At 37.6% G+C, this 15,349-nt stretch overlaps 1 protein-coding gene across 1 annotated transcript in view; it reads left to right on the top strand.

Annotated features, from left to right (window-relative positions):
• The window catches only part of LANCL1 (LanC lantibiotic synthetase component C-like 1 (bacterial)), a 38,610-nt gene extending 26,500 nt beyond the window's left edge, over positions 1-12,110 (top strand). Inside the window, exons 5-10 of the mRNA XM_012661236.1 lie at positions 3,211-3,346; positions 3,905-4,051; positions 6,781-6,963; positions 8,937-9,113; positions 9,473-9,545; positions 10,162-12,110. Coding sequence (XP_012516690.1) covers positions 3,211-3,346; positions 3,905-4,051; positions 6,781-6,963; positions 8,937-9,113; positions 9,473-9,545; positions 10,162-10,238 — 793 coding nt within the window. The 3' untranslated portion in view covers positions 10,239-12,110. The remainder of the gene's footprint in view (positions 1-3,210; positions 3,347-3,904; positions 4,052-6,780; positions 6,964-8,936; positions 9,114-9,472; positions 9,546-10,161) is intronic.
• Positions 12,111-15,349: the final 3,239 nt, after the last annotated feature.

Raw genomic sequence — 15,349 nt, 5'->3', positions numbered from 1 at the left:
TATTGAAGTAGAAAACAAAATGGCCCATAATTCTACCACCCAGATAGCCCTGTTGATGTTTTTAAAAGGTAAAATAAGTTATTACTAGAAAATGGAAAGAAACCTCTGACCACGGTGACCATATTCCTAAGATAACCACTGTTCTACTGTGAGTTTATTGCCTATATTTGTAGACTAAAAAAGTATATGAGCCAACATTTGCATATCAATTTAATGAAAAATTTTCATAATATGAAAAGGTTTAACTTTTTGGGTAACTGTAGCTAGCCTTGCTTTTCAAACCCTTCTTTCCTAGTGGGGAGTAAGTTCCCTTAAAGACTCTTTCATAGCTTTTCTTCAGTCTTTGTTTCATAACTATCAACTAATTTTAACCATTAAAAAATCATTTAATGCTGCCCTCTTCATTTTAAATGTTAAGTGTTCGCCTCCCCTCACCACAAGGCTTTGGAAGTGGTGGGGAGGGGGATGGGAGAGGAAGATTATTTTCTCTTTCATATGTATCCTTTCTACATACCTAGGGCCTTTTTTTCACTAGATCTTTTGGTGTACAGCCTGATGGTAACAATTGTCAGGTTTTTGTTTGCTTGGGTTTTATTTGGGTGGGTGGGTGGATTGGTTGGTTGGTTTGGTGTTTGTAAATATTAGTGGCCTCCAGAGATTAGCGGTAGGAGCTGTATACCCCCTCTGTTATATCCTTGCCACTGAGTATGTTAAAATGAAAGCACAAGCGGTTGCCCAATTCTGCCAAATGTGCAAATATTTATTAGGAAGAAGATATACATAGATACAAATAAACAGTCTCCTGCCATGTTCTTGTAGCTCAGAGAAAGCTACACTGCCCTCAAGCCATTCTTAGAACCTGCTGCCTCAAGGCTACAATGTGGCCCTCCAGATCCCCAAATGCAGAATCCAAACTTCACAGAACAAATCCCTTTATTAAAAGGATTTGTTCTATAAAATTTGGATTCAGTCAAAAGGCTGCAATAAAGGATCTAGAAGACCACATATGGCCCCAAGGCCGCAGGTTCCCCACCCAGGCCCCTCTGACCCATCTTTGCCTCTCACTTCACCAATAAAAAGCCATTTTCTATCATTCCTTAATAATAACAAATTCTCTGGTGTAGATTTTAATAGTCACTGTATTTGAAGTGCTGAACACCTCTGAATGTTGATTCCTGATTAGAGTACTTCAAATATCTCACCCCTGGGAGGAGGGCTGATTTTCAATACTTCAAATACAATTAACCATCCCTAGTGTATAGACTAAATTTAGATAATATACATACACAGGCCCAGCACACTGTTTAGACTTATCTACTTTAAAAGTAAATTTCCATACAAGCAACAAATGAGAGAATTTTTAAATTGGCAGGGACTATTCATTTCATAGATGAAAAATTTTAAGAATAGATTCAATAGTGTGGTTAGTGTCATAAGAGAACTAATGCTATGCTCTTCTAGAAATTTCCTGGCTCTGTATACTAATAACATTTTGTCAAGTTTCACCAAAAATTAAAATATTTTAATTTAAATTGTATTGAATTTATAGGTTAAGTTAGGGACATTTGAGGTGCGCTTTCAAAATTTCATGTGATAAAAAAATCTAAAATAGCAAGAGCATTTTTCCTACCTATCATTTGCTGTTCCCCCACCCAAAAAGGAAAAAAAGGTTCATTCTCAAAGTTCAAGCTATCAAATAGGGTTACTTCCCTAAGCTTATCTTCCTCTGTGATCTCCCCCTACTCTCTGGTTCCCTGGAGCTTCCGATTTTGGTCCTCTGGCAAGAAAGCTGGGGCTTTGGTTACCCTGGTCTGTCATGTACTGTGCCTGCCTCTGGGGCCAGGCGATGGGGAAGATACGAGAGGTGAAGCGATGGGGTTCACCTCTCGTGGGACCACAGTTCCTCCAGTCTTCGAGGAAAGTTGCCCTCCTCGGAGTTTAGGATCCTGGGGACTTCCCTTGCCTTACCTCTGCTGCCAGCATGAGATTCCTTGTGGCCTGGGGAACAAGGGAACAGAGGAAAAGAAAAAGGAAAATAAAGAAAAATGGGGGGGTTACTCACTGTCTCTTATATTAGAGTTCTCTTTCCTGTTCTTCCTTGAGACAGCACTAATGGCCTTCTTCTGGGGCTCTGTCTGCCCCCTGGTGTCCACTTTCAGGTTTTGGGCTGACTAAGTTCAGGCTAGGGGAATACCAGAGGGGAAAAAGTGGCAAACTCACCACTGGTTTGGAGATACTTCAAATTCTGGTCTTCTTCCCCTTTCTGCCTATTACTATTTACTTTTCAGAGTCCTCAAATACCTGCTTCATATGTTCTGTCCAGGTTTTGGAGCTACTTTCATGGGAGAGGCAGAGTATGGAGTGTATTTATTACATCTTACTTGGAACCAGCACCAAAAATAACTTTTTCTGAGAAGCAAAACTGAGCCTATCAATAGGGACCTAATATATTATAAAATATCCATTTAATGGGAATACTATGTAACTATTGTGAAGAATGAAATTACTCCATGCTGATATGGAATGGTTGTCAAATGTATTGTTAAATAGACAGCTTTAGACTAACATATTTATATTTATAAATATATTTATGCTTATGGGTACATGAAATAATTCTAGGAATATACAAAAGTTGGTAATGGTGGTTTTGAGGAAGAACTAGAGGACTGGGAGACAGGGAGACTGACATACCTATGTGCCATTTGCATGTATTATCAATTATGGTCCATCAGGCTGCTCTATACTCTTCAAGGAGGCCTGGTGACACATTGAGAAATAAACTAAGGAAGGAGATAACTGGGGTGCAGCAACTTTTTCATTTTATGGAAATAGAGGGCCTTTCGAGCGTTGCTTCAGTCCTTGTTCCAGGCTAAATGCTATACTAGCCAGCAGTTCTTGGCTTCTCTGACCCCAAATGTTAAGGTACTAGTTTTAGGGCATGCCTTCATGAAGAGCTAGGGAGGTTTCAGACAGCCTCAGCCATCCATTTGTATTCTTTCATTCTATGAATTTTTTGTTTATCAGTTCCACTGTGAACTGAAGGAAAGAAATTTAGTTGAAGGCTGATCTTTGAACTTTGACTATCCTATATATATTTTATGTGTATATAATATCCTGTGTGTATGTGCATTTTTTAAATGTACCGTTTTTAGATATATACCAATACCTGATTCCTTGAAAATTATTTTGGGCATGTATTTTTATTCCTAGACTAATTCACCTAAATAAGATTGATCCCCGTGCCCCAAATGAAATGCTCTATGGACGAATGGGCTACATCTCTGCTCTTCTTTTTGTCAATAAGAACTTTGGAGTGGAAAAGATTCCTCAAAGCCACATCCAGCAGGTACCACATTTTTATGCTTTTTAGGATCCCACTTACTTACTCTACTCTCTGCCTAAACTATTGTTTTTGTCTCTCAAGTTAGTACATCCCAAGTAGGAAGAAGGTGGATCTTGACTGCTAAAGGTCAGGTACGATCAGAGAACCAACAGCTTCACACTGAATGCTGCTGGAAACACTTCTGACTCAGAGTCAGAAGCCCAGCCTGCCCCATTTGAAGTGGAACAGAAGAATCTCTTTTCAGAAGATTAGGGCCAGATTTCACCTCCCAAATACTGATATCTCCTTTTGTACCTAGAGGAGTTTGTGCTTTCTTTTGACTGGTGCATTGTTATAAGCTGTAGTGCAAAGAGTTCAAGATCCTCCATCCTTCCCTCTTTTAGACAGAATATAGTTGCACCCACTTACCTGATGCAGAATTAAAACGTGACCTTCCCTGGCCAAAAGATGATGTCTAACTTGCCATGTTGCCCGGTATCTCTTAGCACAAAATTCTTTACCTCCACTAGAAAGGCTTTTATTCTAATTATCTTGTCATTTTGGTCTGCTTTCTCCCTATAGATTTGTGAAACAGTTTTAACCTCTGGAGAAAACCTAGCTAGAAAGAGAAACTTCACAGCAAAGACTCCACTGATGTATGAATGGTACCAGGAATATTATGTGGGGGCTGCTCATGGCCTGGCAGGAATTTATTACTACCTGATGCAGGTAAGGGGTGATTAAGGTGAGACTTTATAATGTGCTTCCTGACCGATGTTCTATCTTACGTGAGAAAAGAGATGTTCTAGTTCTATTTTATCATTCTGTACCACTGCATCAGTCTCCTTGTAACTGCTCAACCTAGGTAAACATAGAAAATGTTGCCAAGGTGGATTTTAAAGTATATATATGTAAAAAGCCCTGTGTTTTGAGATGACATTTGATTTGTAGGTTACCATACTTACCTACCTAGTGCCCCTGGTGCAGGCTAAAGTATTTTGACCTATAATTCTGTATGAAGTGCCTTCTGCCTTTGTCTTTTTCAGCAAATTCCTTATATTAAGAATATTATTCCACATTAAAAGGCATAACCTATAGAAAGAAATTCCAGGAATAAAAACAAACTCAATAAAAAACAAATGAGCACATGTTGCCTAAATCTTACTTAGAGAGGAAAACTGAGGTGACTGTTCAATGGATTGTGTAACTTACCTGAGAAATAGCTGAATATTCAACAGTTCTTAGGATCTAATACTATTGGGGCACATCAACCAAAGTCAAATAAACTAAAGACAAATAGAATTTTCTGCAGCAAACATGACTTGGGAGAGGGGGTCAGAAGAGGACTTCTCATGAGAGCATTATTTTGGGGGACATATTAAGCATTTCTTAAGGAGAAATTAGCACTTGTGAATAAGAATTCATGAAAAAGAAAATTGATTTTTAACAGTAGCAGAGGTACCCCCCACCTTCCCAAAGCACAGTGTGGCATAAAGAAAAGTGTTTTATTAATACGTTCAGCATGAGTGCTTGGATAAACACCCTACCAGCTGGTTGAGTAGCTGGCTCTAATAATACAAAATGAATGTCAGACTTCCCCTCTCCCTGAAACTAAACAAGGACAACAAAGCTGAAAAACTCAAGGTTATTATTGCTTTGGAATGCAAAGTCACACTTTGAGTGTTAGTGGCAATCAGAGACCAACTGTTTTATTTACTCTGTACTTCTCAATTAGAAGTTTTATAATTAGAGTTTTTAACAATTTAAACTTAAATTTCTTTATTTTTCTGGCACATTCCTTCAATGGCTCTCTATTTCTAGTGGTAAATATAGATTCTTAGAAGTTCTCAGGGAAAGTGTCTTTTGAAGTTTCAAGGTGAGTTAGAATCTTAAATGTCAGTGACCAGACAGCCTCCTTGACCTTCCATTGAAACAAATAATCAGGAGACATACTCTGCCTCCTTTTGTTAGCTGTAATAAGAAATCTGAAAACCCAAGTATTGATTTTTCCATTTGCAGGTTATTATCTATTTGAAATGATTTAATTTTAAATCCCAGAAGTGCATTCTAATAGTTTCCTATGTATCAACATAAAATAAAACATTATTTTTAGGCCATGTTGGATAATTCCTGCAAGTTTGAGGAGAATACGTTCATTCTACTCTAACACTTTAAACCGAGCTTGAACACTATTCTTTGTGTAAAGTGGAATCTGTACATCCCATAAAGAACTCAGTGCACTTTCAGAATCTTGTGAAAGCCGTATCACCAATATCACTTCAATCCCACCAGCACGTGCTTCACACCACTGCCCACCCCTCACCCCCACATGCCCCACCCCCTGCCTGGCAAAACAACAACTTTGAATTTGTTGTGTAAAGAAGTGAGCAGTCATTGATTAAAAACAGGACCAAAAGGAGAAACTTAAAAAATGGTATCAAAAATGGCAGCTCATGGCCGGGCGCGGTGGCTCACGCCTGTAATCCTAGCTCTCTGGGAGGCCGAGGCAGGCAGATTGTTTGAGCTCAGGAGTTCGAAACCAGCCTGAGCAAGAGCGAGACCCCGTCTCTACCAAAAATAGAAAGAAATTAATTGGACAGCTAAAAATATATATAGAAAAAATTAGCCGGGCATGGTGGCGCATGCCTGTAGTCCCAGCTACTCGGGAGGCTGAGGCAGAAGGATCGCTTGAGCCCAGGAGTTTGAGGTTGCTGTGAGCTAGGCTAATGCCAAGGCACTCACTCTAGCCCGGGCAACAGAGTGAGACTCTGTCTCAAAAAAAAAAAAAAGGCAGTTCATATGCTCTATGACAGTGGGTCCTATAAATCTGGACATTCTTACATCAAAATAATCTTGCATTTAGATCAGTTGCAAGTCTTCTGCAGAAAAACTTGATCTAGAATCATGCTGTAGTTCCGGGTCTAGATTCCAGGTCTCCTAACATGTCAGTGTCCTCTTCTATTGGAAATATCACCTACTACTTCTCTAAATGTAATTACAAAAGTCATGTGTGGTTTGTCTTGTGCATTTCTTTGTGTCTTTTAAGGCATGCTTTATGTATTGAAACCTTAGGAAACCTCTTACACTCACATTCTCAAGCTTCGACTTGGGAAAATTACTTGTATGTATGTAGATAATACCAAATATTTAAAAATAATACAGAAGGCCCCAAGAGTTAACGGATAGCCCTGTTTCACTTTGTTCCATTATTTAAAATATTAAAATGAAATCACAAAAGATTATAATAAAAGCATCCATAATCTGTGCTGGGATTAGAGAAAAAAAATTTAAATGAAATAAAAGCATCCAATAGTTGAAAAAATTGGATAAAATCCAAACCTTTTAATGACCTTTCAGTTCCTTTCGGTCATGCTTTTTTTCTGGGTTAAAACTCATTCTGAGGCTTAGGAAGGTCTGTTTGCTTCAGCAAAACTAATAATTCCCCTTCTCATTTGTAGCCCAGCCTTCAAGTGAGCCAAGTGAAGTTACATAATTTGGTCAAGCCCAGTGTAGACTACGTCTGCCAGCTGAAATTCCCTTCTGGCAATTATCCTCCATGTGTGGATGATAATCGAGATCTGCTTGTCCACTGGTGTCATGGTGCCCCGGGGGTCATCTACATGCTCACTCAGGCCTATAAGGTACTGTGTATTTTTTCAATTTTAAATTAATTAGAAAACATAAAAAACTTTTATAATTTAATATTAGCCTTATCATAATCCATAAAGGAGCAATAAATAAATCTCTTGTCAGACCTAAGAACACTTTGCTAAATGGACTATAATTCATTCTCACAGTCTGTGTGTACCATATGAAGCAGACATTATTTCACAGAATGAGAGACTGCTTCACTGACAGGTAGAATAGCCAAGATTATAGTGTCAGTGGCAGAGCCAAGATAAGTATCCCAACAGCTCAATTAAAAACAGGAAAAACCCTCATGCATTGCTGGTGGGAATGTAAGATGGTACAACTGTTGTGGAAAATAGTTTGGTATTTCCTCAAAAAAATTAAACATATAATTATGTTTATTTATGATCCAGCAATTCCACTCCTAGGTATTTATCCAAAAGAACTGAAAACAAGGATTCAAATACATACTGTATACCAGTGTTCATAGCAGCATTATTTACAGTAGCCAAAAGGTAAAAATAATCTAATTGTCCATCAAGAAATGAATTGATAGAGAAAATGTGGTATATACATGCAATGGAATATTATTCAGCCATAAAAAAGAATGAAATTCTAATACACACACCAATGTGGACAAACCTTGAAAACATTATGCTAAGGGAAATAAGCCAGTCACAGAAGGCCTAATACTATATAATTCCACTTATATGATGTGTGGTTAATATGAGATATTTAAAATAGGCAAATAGGTAGGTAGGTAGATAGATAGATAAGCAGCAAGCAAATATAGAGAGACAGAAAGTAGGACAGAGATTACCGGAGTCTGGGGGAAAGAGAAGATAGAGAGTTATTGCTTAGTGGGTACAGAGTTTCTGTTTGGGATGATGAAAAAATCTTGCAAATAGTGATGATGGTTTACAACATTGTAATGTAATTAGTACCACTGAATTGTATGGTTAAAATTGTAACTTTATATTACATATATTTTGCCACAATAAAAAAAATATAAATATTACTCCTAAAAAGCATGCTGTAACAGAGCTGCAATCAAGGAATAAAAGGTTTTTAATTGAGGAAAAAAAACAAAACAGAAATAAACTAAGAGATATCTGTGGTGCCACATCAACAAATTACAAATCTACAGACTGTAAATGGGCACTGGCAGATCATAACTAAATAAGCTTTTGGTAAAATAAATTCTGCATTTCAGAAGGTAGATATAAAGGCAAAACTTTTAAAACTGCCTTATTCTATTTTTGGGCACCTAGGATGCAATGAGATAGTAAACATATTTACTCAGAATATTTTTCAAGTCTTTGATCAAGATATGGGAGGCAGCAAAAAATTGTAAAGGTCTATCTGTTTTTCTGAAGTTCTAGTGTTTTATAGTCAATTTGCATATTAATAAATAACAGTTTTTTCTCCAGTATGTAAAGAAACTTTCTAATGGTGAAGGGTATCATAGTTACCAAAGAATGTAGCATATGTTCCTCAGGAAGTCACTGATGATAACAGTAAGCTGCTTCATCAACAATACCCACATACACAAACCAAACATGCACATAAAACTTAAGACTGTACATACAAGGTCATGCCCAATTATTAAAAAAAAAAAAAAAAAAGCAAAACTAGCCAGGCACAGGATACGTGCCTATAGTCCCAGCTACTAGCAAGGCTGAGGTGGGAGGATCACTTGAATCCAGGAGTTTGAGACCAGCCTGGGCAACATAGTGAAACCTCATCTCTAAGAAAGAATAATAATAATAATAATAAATAAAAAAGCAAAGCTAGTCAATTTTAGTAATTTGTCATTACCAATATAACACATCTCTCTGTCACTAAATCTCTTTTTCCCTTTCTTGTCAAGCCACCTCACTCTCTTCCCATCCCCTATCACTCCTGCTTACCTATCGGGAAGGAATGTCAATAGAACTTTCTTTTATTTCCCATGTAATGAAATTCATGTCCTTTGACGCTGTAGGTGTTCAAAGAGGAAAAGTATCTCTTGGATGCCTATCAGTGTGCTGATGTGATCTGGCAGTATGGGCTGCTGAAGAAGGGATATGGGCTGTGCCACGGCGCTGCGGGGAACGCCTACGCCTTCCTGAACCTCTACAACCTCACGCAGGACATGAAGTACCTGTATAGGGCCTGTAAGGTACGCGTCAGAACCGCCCAATAATAGATGGCAGCTCGTCCTTTCAGTTAAATTAGCATTATTTTAAAGGGACGTAATTCTTCTTAATAGCATTTATGGGAGAAAAAAAGAAAGATGTAGGGGGATTTTGTTCCTTTCTTCTTTAAAAGCTTTGGAGATATGTGGCTCAGACAGCTCATTAAATTCCTCCCGTGCAGCATATTCTCTTTCAGACCATCCATTTCTCTACATTAATCCCTTTTCTCTGACTTGAAGGTAGTTTTTGACTTTTCAGAGTAATCTGTAGAGACAACCTCTGTTAACTTTTGGGAGTCTCCAAAAGAAATCACTATAATAATTTAACTTGACCTCATTTTCAGTTTGCTGAATGGTGCTTAGAGTATGGAGAACACGGATGCAGAACACCGGATACCCCCTTCTCCCTCTTTGAAGGTATTTTTCACACTTATTTGCCTTATAATATCAGCATCTACTTCTCTGCTTGATAATTAATGTATTTGAATTTGAGTTTTATCAAAAAATTAAAATTAAATTTATAGTCATTTCTTAAGCTACTTATTTCCTAACATGACAAATCAATATTAAAAATCATTATTAGCACACATACCTGATACTGATGGTCATAATAGTGACTCCCGTTTATGAGGCCGGGCACATGCTAGGCATTTTGCCGATGCTGTCATAAATCATTTCAGCAGTAACATACAGGCATTACTACCCTCATGTAACAGATGAAGAAACCGAGGCTCAGGCAGGTAAGTGGCCCACGGTGCCATGGTGAAGGAGCTCACATATGGTAAATGGCAGGGCTATGACTTGAATTTGTGTGGCTCCATTCTCTCTCCCATCTTGCACATTGAAATAAAGGCTGAGCACCTCACTAGTGATCTCCTCTAATGGTGAACTGCAATGTATTAAATACAGACAGATTCCCCTTCATTTAAATCATTGCCATTAATATTGTAGCGTTGATAATAAAAAAAATGGAGCCATCCTATAAAATGGAGTCATTTGGTATGATAACTTTTGCTTCTTTCTCTTTCTTCAGGAATGGCTGGAACAATATATTTCCTGGCTGACCTGCTAGTCCCCACAAAAGCCAGATTCCCTGCATTTGAACTATAAAAAGAAAGCATGCCCCCTGCAACTCACTGCATGACCCTTTCTGTATACTCAAACCTGGGCTAACTGCTTTGGTTGCTTTTCAAGGAAACAGAGTCAAACTGTGTACTTGATTTAGTTAATATTTTTTTTCAGAATCTGTCTTTAGTTCAGTTCCTTTTCTTTATCATTTACTTAAAAGCATCCAAAGAAGTCTTTTAACTTCAATTTCTTCCTGAATGGTGGGTGATATGTACAGTATTTTGAGGTCATATGCGTATATTTCAGAAATTTGAAGAAATCTTATTTAAGTTTATGCCTATAACTATCTGTTACTGTTCTAAAAATGTTTAAAAGAAACTATAGATAAAGAAAGATAAATATGACTATTGTTGGAAATTTTCCTCCACCTCTTCTCTTTAATATATTTCCTCCAACAGGAGGGCAGATAGTTTTACAACTTGCTTTTCTCTAGGTGGTCGATTATGAAAGGGGACAAAATACAACTGTGTGCTTCCAAGGGAAAAATTCGAAGAGTTACAAACTGGACTTGGGACCTAAATGCCATTTTTTAAATTCATGATGCCTGTGTGGACTAGAGGTGATCATACTTTCAAATATGCCTATTTTTGTCAGTAAGGCATCTAGGCTTCCTAAGCCAACATTATAATCAAAAACTTCTAAAACATGGTGGTGGTTGTGAAAATTTTTATTTGAAGGTTACTTCAAGATAAGCTAACAATAACAGTTTATTGTTTTCTCTAAAATAATCTAGGTATTTTGGAACTATTTATTTAAATTTGTTTTTCTGTGTTCATAAAAAATCAGGAAGCTAATTTTCTATGTGTGGATATGCTCTGAGCTAGGATTCCAGTCCACTCTGACTGACCTTCTAAACTTCAACTTGTGTTTTACTTACTTTTGCAGTGACTATGCTATAGTGCTGGCTGTTTGGTATAAGCCATTTTCCAAATGTATTTTCCTTCCTATCAATTTTTCTGAGCATTGGTCTTTTCACTAAATAGTACAGCATTCTATTTCTGTTCAAAAAAGGGGACAAGAAGGAGGATGCCATGTAACCAATAGCTTGAACAAGAACACCAAGCTCCTGATAGAAATGCTGTTTACTTAAGAGGTATTATCCAGAGTTCATGCTTAGAACAAATGGATCTGTGCATATCCTAGGCTTAACAATTCCTTAATTTCTGAGACCACAGAATCGAGTTTTATATTATAGATGAAGACTCCCTGGTGCTTCACATTCTGTACAAATGTTTTGACTCATCAGCTCCTACTCCTACTCCTTCCATTGCTGCTCTTCCCAGTCTTGTTTTATCTCTTTTTGACTAATTTTGAAAAATTTTCAGCTTCAAAATAACAGGGTCTAAGAATTTTTAATGTGCCTATTTCGCAGCCCTCTTGGTCACAAAAACATTCTATTTTTATTAGAACTTTGAACCAAATTCCCACTGAGTGTGTGCTGTTTCCTGCAGCGAGCAGTCCTCTAGTATTTTCTATTTAGCACCAAAATAGGTAATATTACTGGAAATCATCTGACCCTTTAAAGGCCACTGACCACAGGCTCTAAAAAGCAGCCCACTGCACAATTCCTAGGATTAGCTTACTCCTTCTGCGACTTGTGTAAGTCGGGGACTACATTGTGCCTCTCGGATTCCTGTAGTGCTGCTGGTAAGCTACGTGCAAGCTCTGCCTTTCTTGTGAAAGTTTCCAATCAGCGATGTCAGCATTTACAGTAAGAAGCAAAAGTAGCACACAGCAAAGCTCATTTGCCTTTGTCTGGGTGTCCATCTTAAAAGAATGAAGCTCATTTGGTTTAGTTAAATGTCTTACTATACTGTGCCTCTCCTTTTAGCTACTATAGTTACCAACTGAGGGGGAAAGAACAAAACACACTCTCTGAGCCAGAGGAGATGTCATCACAGTGTTCCACTAAGCATCTTGATTAGTTTAACCTCAGGCAGACTTCAAGGCTGGGAGAAGAACGTTTCGAATAAGATTCTTACTAATCATCCCTTAACAAATTCATCAACACAAACATAATTCAAAGATTTTTTTTTTTAGCTTTTTAAGATTTATTAAACTATCCACTCCCACTATTTCACTTGACCAGGAAAAAAAAAAAAAAGATTTATCAAACTAGAAAGATTTCATATTTGTGTCATTATTTGTTTTATTTATGCTTAAGAGCTAAAAAAGTTTCGATAGGATTTTAAACTCACGCAAAGCTACAATGCTGAGACCAGTCCCCCAACTGGTGACTGAAAGCACCTTTTGCACTAGCTGTCTTAGTTTTGAAAGGAAGCGGTATCACTGTTTCAGTTCTATTTCTGTTACATTTTTCCCTCAGGTATTTTTCTGCCTAGTAAAAAACCCTCCCAAAAGTGGCTTCCTAGAAAATTCAATAGGATCTCTTATCTCCACACACAGACTAGGTCATAAAACCTTCAAAGGTTCTCAAGCAGTGTTCATTTATCCCGTCATATGTTTCTGTTTGTGTAGTTCTGAGAAATTGCAAGTAGTTAACTTCAACATGTAGAAAGTGTTAACATTATCATGACCATTTCCATAGATCCCACTGGATGTTGGTCTTATCTGAGTTGTTAGTCTTTAATCCTCAGAGTCATTGGCTCCCTTTTCATCTTTGATGTCAGTTCCAATTATTTGGCATCAAATGCCTTCACGGTAGATAGAGTTTTAGGTAAAAGTGGATCTAAGGCCATTTTCTCTCAAATTTCCCTAAATAACTGAATTAAGGGGAATATTCTGCTTTTATGTCCTCAGGTTAATTTGTGTATGATCCTTATGATGATGCCCTGCCTTTTACTAGCATATTTTGAAATATAAAATGTGAAGAGAATATTGACTCCTATACTCCTTTGGTTACTAGAACTCATCTGTAGTCCTTTATCACTCATACTGGATTCTCATTCCATTTCTGCTTACCTTAAGTAAGTCAGAGCACCCCACTTCTGTATTTTCTGTACTATTGAGCCATAGAAGAACTGGTTCTCTCTTAGAGATATAAAACAAAGTATATAGGATATTCAGAAAACCCACCCCAATGTTATATTATCTTTTGATGGAAGGGCTGGGATCATAGGTATTTCTGTTTTGTAAAGGGATTTGGCTTGCTGGTTCTCAATAAAATTTTATTAAGACTATATATTGTCATGTGCTTTTTGTTTGCTTAAGTTTAAACTTGAGAAATACTTTAACTGCAAATGATGACGTTTTCTTTATATACTAATTCCCTAGGGTTTGTTCCTTTTTCTTCATTGTTGAGTCAAGCAAGATTTGTACTACTGTCTGAAAATAGAGATTTGTAAGAGGAAAATATTTTTTAAGTCTGATTGTTATAGAAATAGGAGGAATCTACTGGGCTTCAAGCAGAGCAGTGTGTTGACCATCTCATACATTGGAGAATCTACCCTGGGGTTAATAACTAAAGGCCTGATTCTAAAAGTTGATTTCCCTGATGACCAATTCCAAAAGGAACTTTGAATAAAGGGGATTAAATGAGGCATAATTATAAAATATATATTAAGAGGTTAGAAAGGAGTTCTGCTGAATCACTTGGGATGACTTTGTACCACTACTTTTCATGGCACAGCTAGTTAGTGTCACTTAGCACTACAGAGATTTGCCAAATTATAAAATACTTGTTTTCATCTCTACATTTTGTCCTCTGGTACATGTGATTAAAATGCCCTTCATATGCCTAGTCTACTGATTGAATGACTCATAATACTGAAGATAAATGCAGAGTTATTTTTATTTCTCTCATTTGAATAAGTAAAGGTATGTATGGTGATATCAAGTCTTTAGATGCAGGCAATGAGGCATGGAGGGGACAGTGCCTTGCAGAGGTCACACAGAGACTCCAAAATGATGCTTGCAGAAGTCTCACTGACTCTCCACAAGATTAATCTCAATTGATGAGGCCAGCGAACACTGTCCTCTAGTTTACTACTCCCTGGCTCATCTGCCCACCAGAGGAAAAATAATGACAAGCACATTAAATTGTGCTACAGTTGTAATCTCATGAACAAAGAAAACGAAGTAGTAATTTGTCTCTTGTGACTTACCCAGGGTAGTTTGATTTATTTTTTCCTAACTGCATCAGAAAAGACATTTGCCTCACTCCTTCTCCTTGTACTCTTTGAATAGAAGAGAATAATAATTTTTATGTCAATTCTTTTGCCCAGAATAGTTCCCGCAGTGGATTCAATGTCATTAAAAATCTCATGTAGTCTCTATTCTTATAAGCAGCACTTAAACTCAGAACAACCTACAAGTCAGTCCCCTGAAAATTTGCTTTCTCATTCTGTTTCCCATCCAAACTCTCACCTTCCTCCTAAAGCTGTGGGTCAATTAGCAAAGCAAGAGAACACTGGCAAACATGTTGGCTTCGTTGATCCCATTATGTAAACGTTCCAAACACTATTTTCGAGAAACCCTGTGCTAGTGGATCCTCAGGGACTTGTTCGACAATTTCATGAGAAATAAGAAAAAGCAAACACAATAAGCCAAGAGATGAAATAATAAGGATCAAGAAATGGATCTTGGCTGGGCGGTGGCGCACTCCTGTAATCCTAGCACTCCGAGGCGGGCAGATTGTTTGAGCTCAGGAGTTCGAAACCAGCCTGAGCAAGAGCGAGACCCCATCTCTACTAGAAATAGAAAGAAATTACTCGAACAACTAAAAATATATAGAAAAAATAAGCCGGGCATGGTGGCACATGCCTGTGGTCCCAGCTACTTGGGAGTCTAAGGTAGAAGGATTGCTTGAGCCCAGGAGTTTGAGGTTGCTGTGAGCTAGGCTGACGCCATGGCACTCTAGCCCGGGCAACACAGTGAGACTCTGTCTCAAAAAAAAAAAAAAAAAAAAAATGGATCTTAGCAGGTCTGCTGCTCATAGTCAACCAATTTAATTTCGCATTTCTACATTATGTTAACTTTTAATCCACATGCAAATTACCACCATGGCAACATTAAATATGCAACTAATGTTCTACTACTCTACAAATACATGTTAGAGAAAGCATTTGTGAAGCACTTATTATGTAGGAAAAAGCAAGACTCTTGATAAATCGGTTTATAAAGCAGTGTCACAA

Source organism: Propithecus coquereli, unplaced genomic scaffold (assembly GCF_000956105.1).
Source record: "Propithecus coquereli isolate 6110/MARCELLA unplaced genomic scaffold, Pcoq_1.0 Scaffold70, whole genome shotgun sequence".
Classification (NCBI taxonomy): Eukaryota; Metazoa; Chordata; class Mammalia; order Primates; family Indriidae; genus Propithecus; species Propithecus coquereli.
Note: the sequence above shows the minus strand (reverse complement) of the source record. Positions and strands in the feature narration are given on the sequence as shown.